Raw genomic sequence first — 18,450 nt, 5'->3', positions numbered from 1 at the left:
AGCAAGAGCTAAACAAGATACTATCAAAGGTATAGTCAGATATCAAAGTATTCAGATTTATTCAATACTAGTTGTTTTTCCCAAATAAATTACTGAAAGGCTGGGCTTTTTTGTTAGGGACAGGTTCTTGGAAGGCAGAGACTGACCAGGGAAGGGCAACTCGGTACTGCTCTCGGGTGATCATCAACCAAGGGGATGTCCAGAAACAGCACAGAAGCAGACAAAGGTCTTCCCTCACCTGGCCAGCTCTTATCACAGAACCCAATCCTAGAACTGTTTCTAGGCCACCACCCACTTTCTACCTGCACAAAGGACACGGCAGCGGTTCTCCATACAGGTCAAGTTCTGCAATGGCTCAGCAAAAGACCCAGGTCTAAAACTACAGTGTCCATCACAGTGATCACTAGTCGCAAACAGCCACTGAAATCTACTAGAATGTATAATTTAATAGTTTGCAGCCTTTTGGCCAAAATCAAGCACAGAATGCAAAGTTTGGTTCCTCAGCCTCATTTCAAGCACGTAACAGCCATAGTGAGAAACACACACTGCATTGGAAACACAGCTACAGAAAGTTAACCACTGTTACCAAAACAAAACATCTATTGGCCACAACTACAATCAAATGTATCTTTATCCAAACACTGAAGAGACTCTTAAATGAATATTTCTTTATTAATACTTAAGAGCCTTCGCTATGTGAATCCTGGTCACACTTCTGCCAACAGTCAGATTCTCTAAGGAGAAAGGTACTGACTAGTTCCCTGACAAGTCCCTACTCCCAAATCAGGAAACAAGGTATTTATAGTGTGTCATCTACACATAGAATGAAGTTTGATAAAGTAAAACATTCCACTGCTATTTTGTGGTAACACAGTCTAAAAAATCAAATTAATAATCTTCAAATAAAGCAAACCCAAACAAAAATGTTCAAATAGATCAGGCAACAGAACAGGTTTTCGTTGTACTCCACCACCCTCTGCTGGCTGTACTCGTAAGCTGCATGTGCGAAGGAAATTCTAGCTACACTGGGAGACCTTTTTAAAGGGCACAGAGAATATCAGCTTTCCACCACAATACATTCCTGAAAACCACATGTGAAGAGGATCATTGTAAAGCAAAGCACATTTTCCATAAAGACAGACTATGACTATATTCCTCATTCCAAACTAAAAGCTACCATCAAATAGGCCATGGAAAACCCCCATGAAAGCAAACACGCAAAAACTATAGTCCCTTGTAATCACTTAAAGCAGGGTAATTACTCTCCAAGTCCTTTCTTATACTTATAAGCGTGTGTGTGTGTGTGTGTGTGTGTGTGTGTGTGTGTGTGTGTGTAATTTAGCTGACCCAATAAAAGTTAAAAGATAAGTTCCAATTGATATAAAATTAGCCTAAATTTGATATGTTGAAATGTATGCATATCATGTTTCAACAAACCTAGAATTTTTAAATAATCTAGACTTAAAATAAAAATGATAAAAATGAAATATAAAATGATAAAAAATACATTTCCCACCAATTAATTGAACTCATCTACAATAGGCAGAAGTGGTGTGCCTCCTCCATTGTGAAGCAGTGATCAGAGGCCAGAGATTATCTAACTTTAATCCCTTCAGTCTCTGTTTTAGGGTTACGACGGCTGTAATGAACACAGCACCATAACCAAAGAAGCGTGCAGAGGAAAGGGTTTATTCTATTCAGCTCATACTCCACATCACTGTTCATCATTAAGGAAGTCAGGACAGGAACTCACACAGGGCAGGAACCTGGAGGCAGGAGCTGATGCAGAAGCCATGGAGGGTGCTGCTTACTGGCTTGCTCCTCAAGCTTGCTCAGACTGCTTTCTTACAGGATCCAAGAGTACCAGCCCAGGAAGGTACCACCCACATGGGCTGGGCCCTCCCCCATCAATCATTAATTAAGAAAATGTCCTAATCTAAAGGCATTTTCTCAATTGAGATGCTCTCCTTTCAGATGACTTTAGCGTGTGTCAAGTTGATATGAAACTATCTATCCAGTGCATCCTCTAACTCTTTTTGTTCCAGTTTGTTTGTCTGTCTGTTTGTTTGTTTGTTTGTTTTTTCCGGAGCTGAGGACCAAACCCAGGGCCTTGAGCTTACTAGGCAAGCGCTCTACCACTGAGCTAAATTCCCAACCCCTTTGTTCCAGTTTTTAATTTAAAAACTTTAAATGACATACAGGTATAAGTATTTTATTCTAAAAAAGCAGAAAGAATAAGGCTGGGGGATGGTTTAGTGGGTAAATTTCATGTTGTACAAATATGATGGTTTGACTGTGTATCCCTACCACCACATTAAAAACTGAAGAGGTAGCACTGAAATCCCAGTGTTCTGGAAGCATTAGCAGACAGATCTTGGAATCTTACGAGCCGGTCAGCCTAGCCAAGCAGTGAGCTCCAGGCTCAGCAAGAGACCCTAGTTTAGTGAGAAACCCTGTTTCAAAAAATAAAGTAGAAAAGGATTGAGAAAGACACAGCATCCATCTCTGACCTCCACATGCACAAACATATACATGCACACACACACACACACACACACACACACACACACACACACACACACAGAAAGCCAGCAATGGTAACACCAAACTTTTAATTAAACCCTTCAATAAAAATTAAGTGGTATTAAATAGGTATTCTTTGCCATCTTGTTCTATCCCATATTTCATAGGCCTTGGAGACAAACTATCAGATAACATATTTCACTGGAAAATTACAACAACAACAACAATAAAAATAATAATACTCTTTTTTTTTTTGGTTCTTTTTTTCGGAGCTGGGGACCGAACCCAGGGCCTTGCGCTTCCTAGGTAAGCGCTCTACCACTGAGCTAAATCCCCAGCCCCAATAATACTCTTTTTTAAAGCTTCAAAATCTTCTCCATAGAATCGTAAGAATGCAACATGTCAGCTTTATATTTTGTCTCTGAGATAGAACATGAGTACTGGAATGCCATGAGTAGTATCTACACATTACCTGCACAGCAGCCAAATGTATGTACAGCACAGCGCACCACACTGTGTCCTAAAGAGTGGGACTAGTTCCCTTGAGTAAACATGCCTACAAATCAGCTCTTAAATTCCCCAGTCAGGGGGCTGAGGAGACAGAACAGGCTGGGGTGCTTGTCTAGCTGCAGGAGGCCATGGGTTTGGTCCCCAGGACCACGTAAGTCCATAAGCACACACCTGAAACTCCAGGAGGCAGAAGTGAGATCAGAAAGAAGCTCAAGCTCATTCTTTGCAGCTTGGCAAGTTCAAGGCCAGTCCTTGGCACGTGAGCTCCTGTCTCAGAAACAAACAGTAAGAAGCATCACAACAACCTCTGTAGAGTGTGCAGTTGCAATAGAACCTTCCCACCCAGATACCAATTAACTTATTTTGAAGAATACAAGCGGACTTCTAAAAGCCGAAAAGAGTCAATGACTAGTAGAGCTGAGACTCCTTTAGAAGGACAGTCGAACTATGACAAGTGAGTCCTTGAATGAACTGTGACAACAGCAATCACCATGCCACCAGTGTAGCAGCCCCAGCTGATACTCAGTAAGTCCTGTGCTGAAGGCTCCATTATTGTTTCACTTTGTCCTAACACTGAGTTCCAGACAACCACATCTTACAACATGATGACACTTGGGTTTAGAGAACTCGTCTGAGGACAGATGGCTGCCAAGTTATCAGAAGTAGGATTTGAGTCAAGGCAAACCTAGGAACAACAAAGGACAAAGGAATTTGTTTAGATTTCTGGGGTGGCAGAGAGTAAAATGCAGACAAAAGGGCTGGAGATGTGGCTTAGTAGTTAAGAGCACAGGCTGCTCTTCCAAAGGACACAGGTTCAATTCACAGAACTTACATGGCAGCTCTTAACCACATATAACTATAGTCCCTAGGGACCTAACTGGGGACCTCTTCTGGCCTCTACAGGTATTGCATGCACACTGCACATAAGATAATGCATGCAAGCAAAACACCCAGACACATATTACATGAATACTAATTTTTTTAAAAATGCAATTTCTATGTTTTTGCCTAAGCTACTTATAGATAAGCGTGTCCTAGAAACTCAACCCATTCCAATACTAGACAACACTCTGCTGGGAAAGCCCTGAGAGCTCCCAAGGATGCTACTACAGCCACAGATACAAAGGAGCGATGCTGTCAACCTCCCATGCATACAGAGATGAACAAACCAGATAATTAAAAGACATCTCCAGAACAGTACCTACAATAGATTGGGCACTCCAAAAATGGCACAAATGGCCTCGCTCGGCTTTCCTGCTTTAACAAATGAGAACACAAGTGGAATTCACAATTTGTGGAATGCTTGCTCTTTAGGAAATTTCTATTCCTATGTTTAAATTCACATACAGGTCTGCTACATCTACAGACACGTTTGTTATCTGCTTAAATGTATTAATTTCAGCACCAATATTAAAATTTTGTATGCCCAAACACCTTAAAAAGTTAGTGTTATAGAAGGCAATTTGACTGTATATATGTATATATGTATGTATGTAACATACATATGCAATATATACGTCTGTAACATGTATACAAAAATGCTTCTATCTCTAAACTCCAGGTATGTCCCACTCACTAAAAGTGACATCCAGTAAGTCTACACACACACACATATACACACACAATTTCTTTAAAACACTTCTTTACACAAGTGTTTTATACCTCTAGGCACTTTTTAGAACTTTATATATCTTAAATATCTTCCCAAGATAGCCCATGTACACCATTTTATATCATCCTACAAGATATTAAATCAATGAATAATCCCACCAATAGAGCAATGCATCTTCTAGGAATCCATTATAGTGTAAGACACAGGAAAGTGTGTATATCTATTCTTGATGCTATAACTGATGAACTGGTATCTGTAAGAGCTGGGCCAAAATAACAGCCAAAGTTGTTTACCTCCATAATATCTCATGGAAATCACATTAAAAACCCCAACTACCCTAACATCTGTGCTTTAATTCATACCTATGTGTTCATTCCCCTTTGCTCCTTCTGCCTCCTGAGCAAAACCTTGGCCTCTCCACACAGCCCTGAAGGACAAGGTACTTCCTCTTAGAATCTGAATGGCAAGCTCTTCTTCAAAAGTGGCTGTCTCCACATTACCTTATACTTGATTAAAACAAATCCCAGGTATATTGTAACCAAGATATACAATGAGCTAGGCATTAAGGTGTGACCAAAGCATCTTTATAAAGAATGAAATGCAGTATACTTTTTTAAAACTATGCATCAGTGGTTTTGAGACCTAAGTGGAAAAAAAGAGAAAGTTACAAAGCAACCCTAACACTTCATAACTTCTTACTCCCATGAGCATAGACATGAGGTATCCATTAGAGAATAGCATGTGCCAAATTATCCTGTATTACCTTTCATGAGGAAAGTGGGAAAGAAAGAACATAAAAACCTTGGCTGTTCATTCTTCATCCTTTACATGGAGGCTTCCACAAGCCTTCACAGCGGCCTCCAGTAAGATAAAGTCTGCATGTGTCATGTATGGTTACGCAGCACTGCTAATGACTGAGGGTTAAGTTCTATGTATACATTTTCTCATACTTCTGTGGAAGCCTAGGAAGCTGGGTAGGCCCTCTGCTGTGACCTCACAAGCCTTCAATCATGATTTGCTGAGAGCTGTATTTTCATTTGGAGGCTCAACTTCAGAAAGACCCGCAGTTCCCATGATGCTTGGCATTCAGTTCCCTGTGGCTACTTCTTCAAAGTCAACAAAGGCTGCAGAAGGAAAACCATGTTGACCCACAAGGCAATCACAGGAATGACATCACCACTGCCACATTCTATTGGTCAGAAACAAGTCACAGGCTCTGCCCATGTCCATGAGGAGGGACTTAGACAAAGAATATCAGGAATCAAGTTTTGAGGGCTACCTTAAAGACAACTCATCATAAAAACAAGGTGATGAGCTCCTTAGAAACATCTTAGTCATAACCAGCTGAAGTCAAATATAACTACACTATTTCTTTGTCAAGAAAAAAGCCAGATGCTAAACACAAAAATGTAATAGCAGAATTTCGATAATAATACCTTTTATATCAGTGGGTCTTAAAAGAAAACATGGGTAATAATGTGAATGTAAACCAAGAAATATGGAGGGAAAAAGAGCAAGCAAAGGAGAACCTGAGGAGTGACCGTTACTATTTGGTGTAAAATGCTAAATATACTAATGCATGCTACATTTTGGGGGGACAAAAAGGAAGCATGATAATAAGAGCTAGAATGTGGCCTCATAATCCTTCTAGGGAGTATGAAGCGAGGCTGCTACAAGCCTACAAAAGAATAAAGGTAAAGGAAGGTGTCATCTCTCCTGAATAGGGATCCTAACAAAAAGGCTTCAAAAGGACTCTGCATCTTTAATAATATAAAAAGGCTAGGGCACAAACAGCATAATCTAAAATGCCATTAGAAATGCTTCACATACAAAAAGGTCTAAGTAAAGCAGGGTTTTATAAAGTGATCAAAAAAGAAACACTAAGGGGGAAAATCTTTTAAGATTAAAGAGGTTTTTCAAAGGACAAGTTGAAGTGGCTGTAAAATTTATGAGGCAGCATTAAACTTCAGTTCTAAGTAACAATAAATTATTCACTATAAAAACATACATGTGTCAAATATTATAAGCCTCTTAAACTTTTTAAAACAATTTCTTACAGAAGTTATTAGATGTAGTAGGTCAACATTAACAGATACCAACTTCTTCGTTAGCACAGTATGACCACTCAGAGAAAAGGAGCCCGATTGGAGGAGCGAAAGTGAAAACTGGGCCTGGAGGGTGCCTCGGTTCTATGGTGAACTGAAGCACACATTGAGGCAGCCTTCAAACCTATCTTTGTAACTTCAGACAAAACAAATATTAGCTTTAGTTGTTAAATGTCTCCATGTACATAAAATGACAAATACCTGTTAAGTAATATTTGTGTAGATTAAAGCTTAAATAAAATTTTAATGTTAAAATAAGTCAAGCCATGAGTATTGAAGGAGTTCAGAATACTGAGAAGTGTCTTATGACCCTCAGTGAGCATCAGCCTTATGGCACTGGCCTTTGGCACGTCTTCTCTGGCTCCTTCAGTGCTGTGTCTCACACTGTGTACTGACATCTTTATAGTTCATGGCTATGTGTCCTCTGCCATTTTGTAAAGTCTATCCTCCCCTCTAAATCTTCTAAAAGTTCAATTTTGTAATTCTTTTGAACTATTATATCTGCTACAATACATGCACCTTAGGTCGCTCTGCACAGTGAATTAAATATGTAGCCGTGACTAATAACCTTCATTCAAGCACATGAGTAACCCAACTGAATATAAGGGCTTGGGAAATTTCTAACATGCCTCCATTTGATATGAGAAACCGAAAATAAATCACAAATATGAGACACACAATTCCTACCTTAAGAAATTGGACTCCACACAGCTCTCTGTGCCCAAATCCCATGGGAGAGAGAGCTGGAATCTCAGAAGAATCCTGAGAGCTCAGGGGAGACCACCACTTCTGCTCATATTCCTGGCCCGAGAAGAACCCGCCTAGTGCCCTCAGGATACAGGAACCTAGAACAGTCAGCAGCAGGAACTTGCTGCCTGCACCTAGTGCTGAACCAGTCCCACAGCTCTCTGTCCCCAGATCCTGCTGAAAACAGGAGTGCTGACATACAGGCTTACAGGAGGGTCAAGCCACTGTCAGAGACAGCAAGACAAGCTAACACCAGAGACAACCTGATGGCGAGAGGCAAGCCCAGGAACCCAAGCAACAGAAACCAAGACTACATGGCATCATCAGAGCCTAGTTTTCCCATCAAAGCAAATACTGGATATTCAAACACACCGGAAAAGCAAGATTTGGATTTAAAATCACATTTTATGATGATGATGGAGGGTTTAAGAAGGACATAAAGAACTCTCTTAAAGAAACAGAGGACAATACAAGTAAACAAGTAGAAGCATTAAAGGGAAAACACAAAAAATCCCATAAAGAAGTGCAGGAAAACACAAGCAAACAGGTGAAGGAACTGGACAGAACCACCGAGGATCTACAAATGGAAACAGAAACAATAAAGAAATCACAAAGAGAGACAACCCTGGAGATAGAGAACCTAGAAAAGAGATCAGGACACATAGACATAAGCATCACCAACAGAATACAAGAAATAGAAGAGAGAATCTCAGGGGCAGAAGATACCATAGGAAACACTGACACAGCCAACAAAGATAATGTAAAACGCAAAAAGCTCCTAACCCAAAACATTCAGGAAATCCAGGACACAATGAGAAGATCAAACCTAAGGATAATAGGTATAAGGAGAGCAAAGACTACCAACTGAAAGGGCCAGTGAATATCTTCAACAAAATCATAGAAGAAAACTTCCCTAACCTAAAGAAAGAGATGCCCACAATCATACAAGAAGCCCACAGAACTCCAAATAGATTGGACTAGAAAAGAAATTGTTCCTGCCACATAATAGCCAAAACACCAAACACACAAAACAAAGAAAGATTATTCAAAGCAGTGAGTGGGCAAAGTGAAGGAACATATGAAGGCAGACCTATAAGAATCACACCAGACTTCTCACCAGAGACTATGAAAGCCAGAAGATCCTGGACAGATGTCATACAGACCCTAAGAGAACACAAATGCCAGCCCAGACTACCATATCCAGCAAAACTCTGAATTAACACAGATGGAGAAACCAAGATATTCCATGAGGAAACAAAATTTATACAATATCTTTCCGCAGTGAAGCCCTACACAGAATAATAGATAGAAAACTCCAACACAGGGAGAGAAACTACGCCCTACAAAAAGCAGGAAAGTAACCTCTTGGCAACTAAACCAAAAGAAGAAAGCCACAAAACCATAATTCCACCTCTAACAACAAAAATAACAGGAAACAACAATCTCTATTCCTTAATATCTCTTAACATCAATGGACTCAATTACCCAATAAAAAGACATAGACTAAGAGACTGGATATGTAAAGAAGACCCAGCATTTTGCTGCACAGAGGAAACACACCTCAGAGACAAACACAGTCACTACCTCAGAGTAAAAGGTTGGAAAACAATTTTCCAAGTAAATGGTCCCAAGAAATGAGCTGGAGAATCCATTCTAATATCAAATAAAATCCACTTTCAGCCAAAAATCAAAATATAAGGAAGGACACTTCATATACATCAAAGGAAAAATCCACCAAGATGAACTATCAATCCTCAATATCCATGCTCCAAACGCAAGGGCACTTACATTCATAAAAGAAACCTTACTAAAGCTCAAAGCAGACATTGCACCTCACACAATAATAATGGGAGACTTCAACACCCCACTCTCATCAATGGACAGATCTGGAAACAGAAATTAAACAGAGACATGGAGGGGTTGGGGATTTAGCTCAGTGGTAGAGCGCTTGCCTAGGAAGGCCCTGGGTTCAGTCCCCAGCCCCGAAAAAAAGAACCCAAAAACAAAAAACAAAACAAAACAAAACAAAACAGAGACATGGAGAAACAAACAGAAATTATGAACCAAATAGATTTAACAGATATTTATAGAACATTTCATCCTAAAACAAAAGATTATACCTTCTACTCAGCACCTCATGGTAACGCCGCCAAAATTGACCATATAATCAGTCACAAAACAGGCCTCAACAGATATAAAAAATAATCCCATGCATCCTATCAGATCACAATGGACTAAGGTTAGTTGTCAATAACAACAAAAACAACAAAACAAAGAAATTAAAGACTTTTTAGAATTTACTGAAAATGAAGGCACAACATACCCAAACTTATGGGACACAATGAAAGCAGTGCTAAGAGGAAAATGCATAGCTCTGAGTGCCCCCCAAAAGAAACTGGAGAAAGCATACATTACCAGCTTGACAGCATACCTAAAAGCTCTAGAAAAAAAAGAAACAAATACACCCAAGAGACGTAGACGGCAGGAAATAATCAAATCCAGGGCTGAAATCAACCAAGTACAAACAAAAAGAACTATACAAAGAATCAACAAAACCAGGATCTGGTTCTTTGAGAAAATCAACAAGATAGATAAACCCTTATCCAGACTAACCAGAGGGCACAGAGATTGTGTTCAAATTAACAATATCAGAAATGAAAAGGGAGAGATAACAACAGAATCTGAGAAAATTTAAAAAAATCATCAGATCCTACTACAAAAGACTATATTCAACAAAACTGGAAAATCTGGATGAGATGGACAGTTTTCTAGACAGGTACCAGGTGCCAAAGTTAAATCAGTATCAGATAAATCATGTAAACAGTCCCATAACTCCTAAAGAAATAGAAGCAGTTATTAAAAGTCTCCCAACCCCCCTCAAAAAAATCCCAGGACCATCTAGATGGGTTTAGTGCAGAATTCTATCAGACCTTCATAGAAGACCTCATACCAATACTGTTCAAACTATTCCACAAAATAGAAACAGAAAGAGCACTACCAAATTCCTTCTATGAAGCTACCATTACTCTTATACCTAAATCACACAAAGACCCAACAAAGAAAGAGAATTTCAGATCAATTTCCCTTATGAATATCGACACAAAAATACTCAATAAAATTATCACGAACCGAATCCAAGAACACATCGAAATGATCATCCATCATGATCAAGTAGGCTTCATCCTAGGGATGCAGGAATGGTTCAATATATGGAAATCCATCAACACAATCCACTGTGTAACCAAACTCAAAGAAACAACCACAGGATCATTTCATTAAATGCTGAGAAAGCATTTGACAAATTCAACACCCCTTCATGTTAAAAGTTCTGGAAAGATCTGGAATTCAAGGCCCATACCTAAACATAGTAAAAGCAATATACGGCAAACCAGTAGCCAACATTAATCTAAATGGAGAGAAACTTGAAGCAATCCCACTAAAATCAGGGACTAGATAAGTCTGCCCACTCTCTCCCTACTTATTCAATATAATTCTTGAAGTCCTAGCCAGAGCAGTCACACAACAAAAGGAGATCAAAGGGATACAAATTGGAAAAGAAAAAGTCAAAGTATCACTATTTGCTGATGATATAGTATAATTAAATGACCTCAAAAGTTCCACCAGAGAACTACTAAGCCTGATAAACAACTTCAGCAAAGTGGCTGGGTATAAAATTAACTCAAACAAATCAGTAGCCTTCCTTTACCCAAAAGATGAACAGGCTGAGAAAGAAATTTGAGAAATGACACCCTTCACAATAGTCACAAATAACATAAAATACCTCGGTGTGACTCTAACCAAGCAAGTGAAAGATCTGTATGACAAGAACTTCAAGTCTCTGAAGAAAGAAATTGAAGAAGATATCAGAAGATGGAAAGCTCTCCCGTGCTCATGGATTGGTAGGATTAATATAGTAAAAATGACCATTTTGCCTAAAGCAATCTATACATTCAATGCAATCCCCATCAAAATTCCAATTCAATTCTTCATAAAGTTAGAAAGAGCAATTTGCAAATTCATTTGGAATAACAAAAACCCAGGATATCGAAAATTATCCTCAACAATAAAAGAACTTCTGGGGCAATCATCCCTGACCTCAAGTTGTATTTCAGAGCAATAATGATAAAAACTATATGGTCTTGGTACAGAGACAGGCAGGTAGATCAGTGGAATAGAATTGAAGACCCAGAAATGAACCCACACACCTATGGTCACTTGATCTTTGACAAAGGAGCTAAAACCATGCAATGAAAAATAGCATTTTCAACAAATGGTGCTGGTTCAACTGGAGGTTAGCATGTAGAAGAATGCAAATCGACCCATTCTTACTGCCATGTACAAAGCTTAAATCCAAGTGGATCAAGGACCTCCACATAAAACTAGATACACTCAAACTAATAGAAGAAAAAGTGGGGAAGAGCTTCGAACGCATGGCCACTGGGGAAATTTTTCTGAACAAAACACCAATGGCTTATGCTCTAAGATCAAGAATAGACAAACGGGACCTCAAAAAAAGGAAAGGTCCTGTAAGGTAAAGAACACTGTCATTAGGACAAAACAGCAACCAACAGATTGGGAAAAGATCTTTACCAATCCTACATCCAACAGAGGGCTAATATCCAATATTATACAAAGAATTCAAGAAGTTAGACCCCAGAGAGCCAAATAACCTTATTTTAAAAAATGGGGTACAGAGCTAAACAAAGAATTCTCAGCTGAGGAATATCGAATGGCTGAGAAGCACCTAAAAAATTGTTCAACATCCCTAGTCATCAGGGAAATGCAAATCAAAACAACCCTGAGATTTCACCTGACACCAGTCAAAATGGCTAATATCAAAAACTCAGGTAACAACAGATGCTGGCAAGGATGTGGAGAAAGAGGAACACTCCTCCATTGTTGGTGGGATTGCAGACTGGTACAACCACTCTGGAAATCTCAGTCTGGAGGTTCCTCAGAAAATTGAACATTGAACTTCCTGAGGACCCAACTATACCACTCCTGGGCATATACCCAAAAGATGCCCCAACATATAACAAGGCACATGCTCTACTATGTTCATAGCAGCCTTATTTATAATAGCCAGAATCTGGAAAGAATCCAGATGCCCTTCCACAGAGGAATGGATACAGAAAATGTGGTATATTTAAACAATGGAGTACTATTCAGTTATCAAAATCAATGACTTTGTGAAATTTGCAGGCAAATGGATGGAACTAGAAAATATCATCCTAGGTGGGGTAACCCAATCTCTCTCTGCTCTCTGTCTGTCTGTCTGTCTGTCTCTCTCTCTCTCTCTCTCTCTCTCTCTCTCTCTCTCTCACACACACACACACACACACACACACACACACAAACACAAAACAAAACATGGCAAACACTCACTGATAAGTGGATATTAGCCCAAAAGCTTGAAATACCCAAGATACAATCTACAGACCACATGAAGCTCAAGAAGAAGGACGACCAAAGTGCAGATGCTTCAGTTCTTCTTAAAAGGGGGAACAAAAATACATGCGAGGAAATACAGAGACAAAGTTTGGAGCAGTGACTGAAGGCATGGTCATTCAGAGCCTGCCTCACCTTGGGATCCAGCCCATATATACATATAGCCACCAAACCTAGACAATACTGATGAAACCAGGAAGTGCATGCTGACAGGAGCCTGATATAGCTGTCTGCTTAGAGGCTCAGCCAGAGCACGACAAATACAGAGGCAAATGCTAGCAGTAAACCACTGAACTTAAAGAAAGGATTGAAGGAGCTGAAGGGGCTTACAACCCCATAAGAACAACAATACCAACCAACCAGAACTCTCAGGGGCTAAACCACTACCCAAAGAGTACACATGGACTGATCCAAGGCTCCAGCTGCATATGTAGCAGAGGATGGCCATGTTAGGCACCAATAGGAGGAGGAACCCTTGGTCCTGCCAAGGTTGGACGCCCCCGCAGTGTAGGGGAATGTCAGGGCGGTGAGGCAGGAAGGTGGGGTGGTTAGAGAGGGGGAACACCCTTATAGAAGAAGGGGGAGGGGATGAGATAGGGAGCTTATGGCCGGAAAATCGGGAGAGGGAATAACATTTGAAATGTAAATAAAAAATATCCAATAAAAAAGTTGGACTCCAACATTAGATATTTACAAATGTGAGGAGTGCAAAAGCGAGTCATGGGGCCTACAGGAAGAAGTAACAGTATCACTGGAACAGGCTTGGATGCCAGACTTTTGTGAGGCTGTGAGGCTGGAGGACAGATAGGATCGAGAGCATCAGACAGCTTTTCATTTGCTTAACGTTTAATCAATAACATGCCTGTAATCAAGTAACTATTTTTCCTTAAAATTCATTTAAGTTACAGATACCAGTGATAGCTAAATCATGGTTAGGTGGATGAGATTTGGAATCACACAGGAGATACTCAGATATTGCATATCTGTAAAAAGATTTCCAAAGAGGCTGAACTGAGGAGATTTACCAGTGTATCCCATGGGCCGGGCTGGGTAACAAGGAGAAAAGTAGAAAACTGGTCACAGGCAGTGTGACCAAACACCTCATGTTCCTGCTAAGTCACCTGCCCCAACATGACGAGCTCTACCCCCTCACGCTTAACTAGAACAAGCCCCTCCCCTCCTTACGTAGCTTTTAACAAATATTTTGTCCCAGCAGTAAAAAAGGTAGCCAATACAATGGACCAAAGGACAGATTACTTCTTAAAGTGTAGATTTTGTTATGTTTTCATTTTGCAAACAAGTGACTGGGTGATACACAGGTATTGACACTGGGGCTGGAGAGAGTTCAGCAGTTTAGAGCTCATGCTGCTCTTTCAGAGGACGCTACTTGGATCCCTGCACCCAAGTTGGGAAGCTCACAACTGACTATGACTACAGCTCAGGGACTCCATTTCCCTCTTCTAGGCAGCTCCTTGGGCACCCCACAGACGTCATACATTCAACAAAGACACCACACACACACACACACACACACACACACCAAACAAATAAATAAAAATAATTAAAAAAATATTTTCACTGTATTTTTCTCAAAATTTATCTTGTGGTCCAAAGAAGAAAATGTCCATTCCCCTAGACTCCTGTTAAGTCCTTCCTATCCTGAATCCTTCTTTGATACACATATCCATCTTCACACGCATTTGCACAGTGGTACATGACTAGTACAACAGAACTCTGTGTGCACTTCTCCTGTACATCTGAAACAACTCATCAGCCACAGCCGCAGGACTGCAGCAGGCCACAGGCCAGTGACACTGCTGCCAAACCTAGCACTTGTGCAAACACATAGAAGCCCTTGCCTTCTTGAGTCGTCTGGTCCCTCTATTAATATTCTCTGCACTTTGGAATCAATAGGAAAACACTATCTTAAAGTATATTTAAAGAAAAAGGTTCATGCTCACTATTACATACAAAAGTGTAAAACTCAAAAATAGCACACTACATTAACAGAGTAAGCAATTATAACTACTTATCTATACTGTATGACCCCATGGCTAGCTTACAAAAAGATTACCAGGTTTTTAGACTTTTAGAAGGAGCATAAAAAAAAACTGATTGCTAATTTTGACAAATCCAAAAAAGAAAAAAAAAGAAAACTTGAAGACATTACTCTTCCTTCATTGTTTCCTTTTTCTAATAAATTATTTCAAGGGTTCTTTGTGTTCAACTCTTCTTCCCCTTCATAATATCTTAAGTCTGAAAGACACACAAGCAGACAGCATCTACAGTGGATGCACTTCTAATTATGAATAACATTTCCACATTTAATAAGAAATAGACCAAAAAATTATAGTGGACAAGAAAGTCTGCTTTGTTAACAGAAACAAATCTATAAAATTAAAATTACCAAGAGAATGACCAGAAGTGAAATATAAAGTGTGGTACATGTCAACTGACATTGTCCAATATTTTTAACATTTCAAGAAAATCAAATGTCAACAGGAAAAATCAAAATTTAATAAAAAAATTTACATCTTTCTTTCTTAAAGGCCAAAAATTACACTGCAATAATAACAATCTTTTGGTCCATTTTTATAACACAGAAGTGTATTTTTATTTGTATGAAAAGTCTACATAGGTTTAATACTCTACTACAAAGGCAACTGAATGGGTCACATTTATATTCTTATTTCATTAAATGAAAACAGTGGCACCACTCAGGGGTGTGTGGAAGGAGAGGTGCTTCTCAGAAGATGCAACATGGATGTGTGCGGAATGTTACATTTTTTTGATAATGCTGTCCTAAAGAAAACATGTAGTTGTGTGGAGGTTAGAATATGCTTGGCCCAGGGAGGGGCACTATTAGGAGGTGTGGTCTTGTTGGAGGAAGTGTGTCAATGTCGGGGTGGGCTTTGAGGCCCTCCCTCTAGCCACCTGGAAGCCAGTCTTCTCCTGTTTGCCTTCAGATGAAGATGTAGAACTCTGAGCTCCTCCTGCACCATACCTGCCTGGATGCTGCCATGTTCCCTGCCTTGATGATAATGGACTGAAGCCCTGAACCTATAAGCCAGCCTCTATTAAATGTTGTCTTTATAAGACTTGCCTTGGTCATGGTGTCTGCTCACAGCAGTAAAACCCTAAGATAGTTAAGTTACTTAGGATTCTCTGCCACACTTTCCAAGCAACAAAACACACAAACACACACACAAACACACACACACACACACACACACACACACACACACACACACACACACACACACAGAATATATTCATTAAATGGCTTCAAATGCAACTGTGTACTAAAGTCTAAAGCCTGTCATTCTTACCTACCAAACATGTACTCAACCTTAGTGAAAATATTAAGTAAACCAAATACTTATTATTAAAAAGAAAAAAGCTCTAGTATATGCGCCAGCTGCAGAAGAAGATTAACTTCTAAAGACTGCAATCATGATGTTTCGGCATACCTGTGGGCGTCACTTGCCGACAGCAGCAGTGCGTTCTCTTCTCCACAAGAAAGCTGCCATGAGTCACTCAATCTCCGCTCGCCCGGCTCCAGCTCACCCATCACCCAGTCAGGCAGCTTCTCCGGGCTTGAATCTTTTGATTGTGCTGAATTTGGCTCATCAAAATAGATGGACTGGTTTTTAAACATCAGAGAAATCATTCTTACAAAATGTACTGTAAAGAAAACACTTAAAATTTCCATCAATTTTTAAGTTTGACAAAAGCTCTTCAAATATTCAATTAAATTAAATGACAAATATATAAAATTTATCATTCAATACATAATAAATTATGAAATACTAAAATAAGATGGTTAATATAATTATATTTCAGTTATGTTCTACTATAGAAGAAACCTAATGAACAGAAAAATTACCATCAGGTAAATCTGGGATAATTATTTCTTTAAGGAAGTGTTAATAGATTTATAGCAGTGGTTCTCAACCTTCCTGATGCTATGACCCCTTAAAACAGTTCCTCAAGTTGTGATGACCCCAACCATGAAATTATTGTGTTGTCATTTCACAACTATAATTTTTCTACTGTTATAAATCATAATGTAAATATTTTTGGAAACAAGTTTATCAAAAGGGTCATGACCCACAGGTTGAGTACCACTGCTTTATGGTTAAATGGAAAACTTTTACAATTATATCTTACTCTTTTTACTCCTGTAACAATCAATTAATCTGAATATGTGAACATAAACACACACATGCACACACACACACACACACACACACACACACACACACACACACAAAATATCAGTATTTGGAGTGGCCAAAACTAAGATGTGCTAGAAATTAAAATTAAAATCAATTATCCCTCAGTGAGGTGAGAACTACAAGATCAGAGGCATGGGAGTTGGTTCCGACCACACTGCTCCCTCCCTGAGCAGCCAAGGCAAAGCTCCAGGCCTTCTTATTTTCATCTGTAAAATAAAGTCCTTGCCTACAACTCTATGGGATTGATGGTGAATGGAAAAATATGATACAACATACTCATACCTTGCCATGTGATATACTTTGGAAAATATTCCATTTTTAGATACAGGGATAACAGCCCATTAATTTGAATGAACCAGGCTGCATAATATGCTCCTGAAGAAAACTCTGCTTGAATAACAACCAACTACACAGAAATTTTCAAGGGGCTACTCTTCAGAAAATAGTAACACAGGCCCTTATTGTACATAGAATGGAGGATGGTTTCTTCTTTAGTGAAATATGGTTTTCTTGCTTACACACTGCTTCTCTTTCCATTGGTTATCTACAGTAAACCATGGTCTGAAACTGTAAGTGGGAACTTGCACAAGTAAGTTTTCAACTGAGTGCTAGTGTGAGTGGTAATAAACTCTCACAAACCCTGCTCCACTACCTCCAGCAACATCTACTTGCACAAACACACTATTATGCTGGCTAGTTCTGTGCTGACTTGATTCAGGTTAGAGTTAAGTGGGAAGAGAGAACTCACTTTGATACTGGCCCACGGCAATCCTGAAGGACTCTTTCTTGATGGGTGATTGATGTGGAAGGTGCAAGCCCTCTGTAGGAAATACACCCCTATGGTCCTGGGTACTATAATAAAGCAGACTGGGGGCTGGAGAGATGGCTCAGCGGTTAAGAGCACTGGCTGCCCTTCCAGAGGTCCTGAGTTCAATTCCCAGCAAACACAGGGTGGCTCACAACCATCTGTAATGTGTGTGTCTGATGACAGCTACAGTGTACTCATATGTGTAAAATAAAAAATAAAGACAGGGCATCAAGTGAGGGATGGGGCTACCATCCCACAGTCAAAAACTCTGACCCATAATTGTTCCTGTCTGAAAGAACTGCAGGGACAAAACTGGAGAAGAGCCTGAGGAAAAGGAGGTCCAGTGACAGGCCCAAAGTGGGAACCAGCTCAAGGGAAGGTCCCAAGGCCTGACACTATTACTGAAGCTATGGAGTATGCCCAGAAAAGGGGACCTATCGTGACTGCCCTCCGAAACAC

General features: G+C 39.7%; 1 protein-coding gene across 11 annotated transcripts in view; it reads right to left on the bottom strand.

The window, feature by feature from the left end:
- Cep112 (centrosomal protein 112) overlaps nucleotides 1–18,450 on the bottom strand; it is a 467,050-nt gene that overhangs the window by 434,763 nt on the left and 13,837 nt on the right. For all 11 annotated transcript variants that reach the window (XR_005489758.2, XM_039085653.2, XM_063268762.1 and 8 more), the window contains exon 4: nucleotides 16,416–16,588. Coding sequence is in view for 10 of the 11 variants with exons in the window: in XM_039085653.2 (XP_038941581.1) it covers nucleotides 16,416–16,588 (173 nt within the window). In the remaining variant the exon portion in view is untranslated. The remainder of the gene's footprint in view (nucleotides 1–16,415; nucleotides 16,589–18,450) is intronic.

This window comes from Rattus norvegicus, chromosome 10 (assembly GCF_036323735.1).
Source record: "Rattus norvegicus strain BN/NHsdMcwi chromosome 10, GRCr8, whole genome shotgun sequence".
In the NCBI taxonomy this organism is placed as follows: Eukaryota; Metazoa; Chordata; class Mammalia; order Rodentia; family Muridae; genus Rattus; species Rattus norvegicus.
This window is presented reverse-complemented; position numbering and strand designations above follow the sequence as displayed.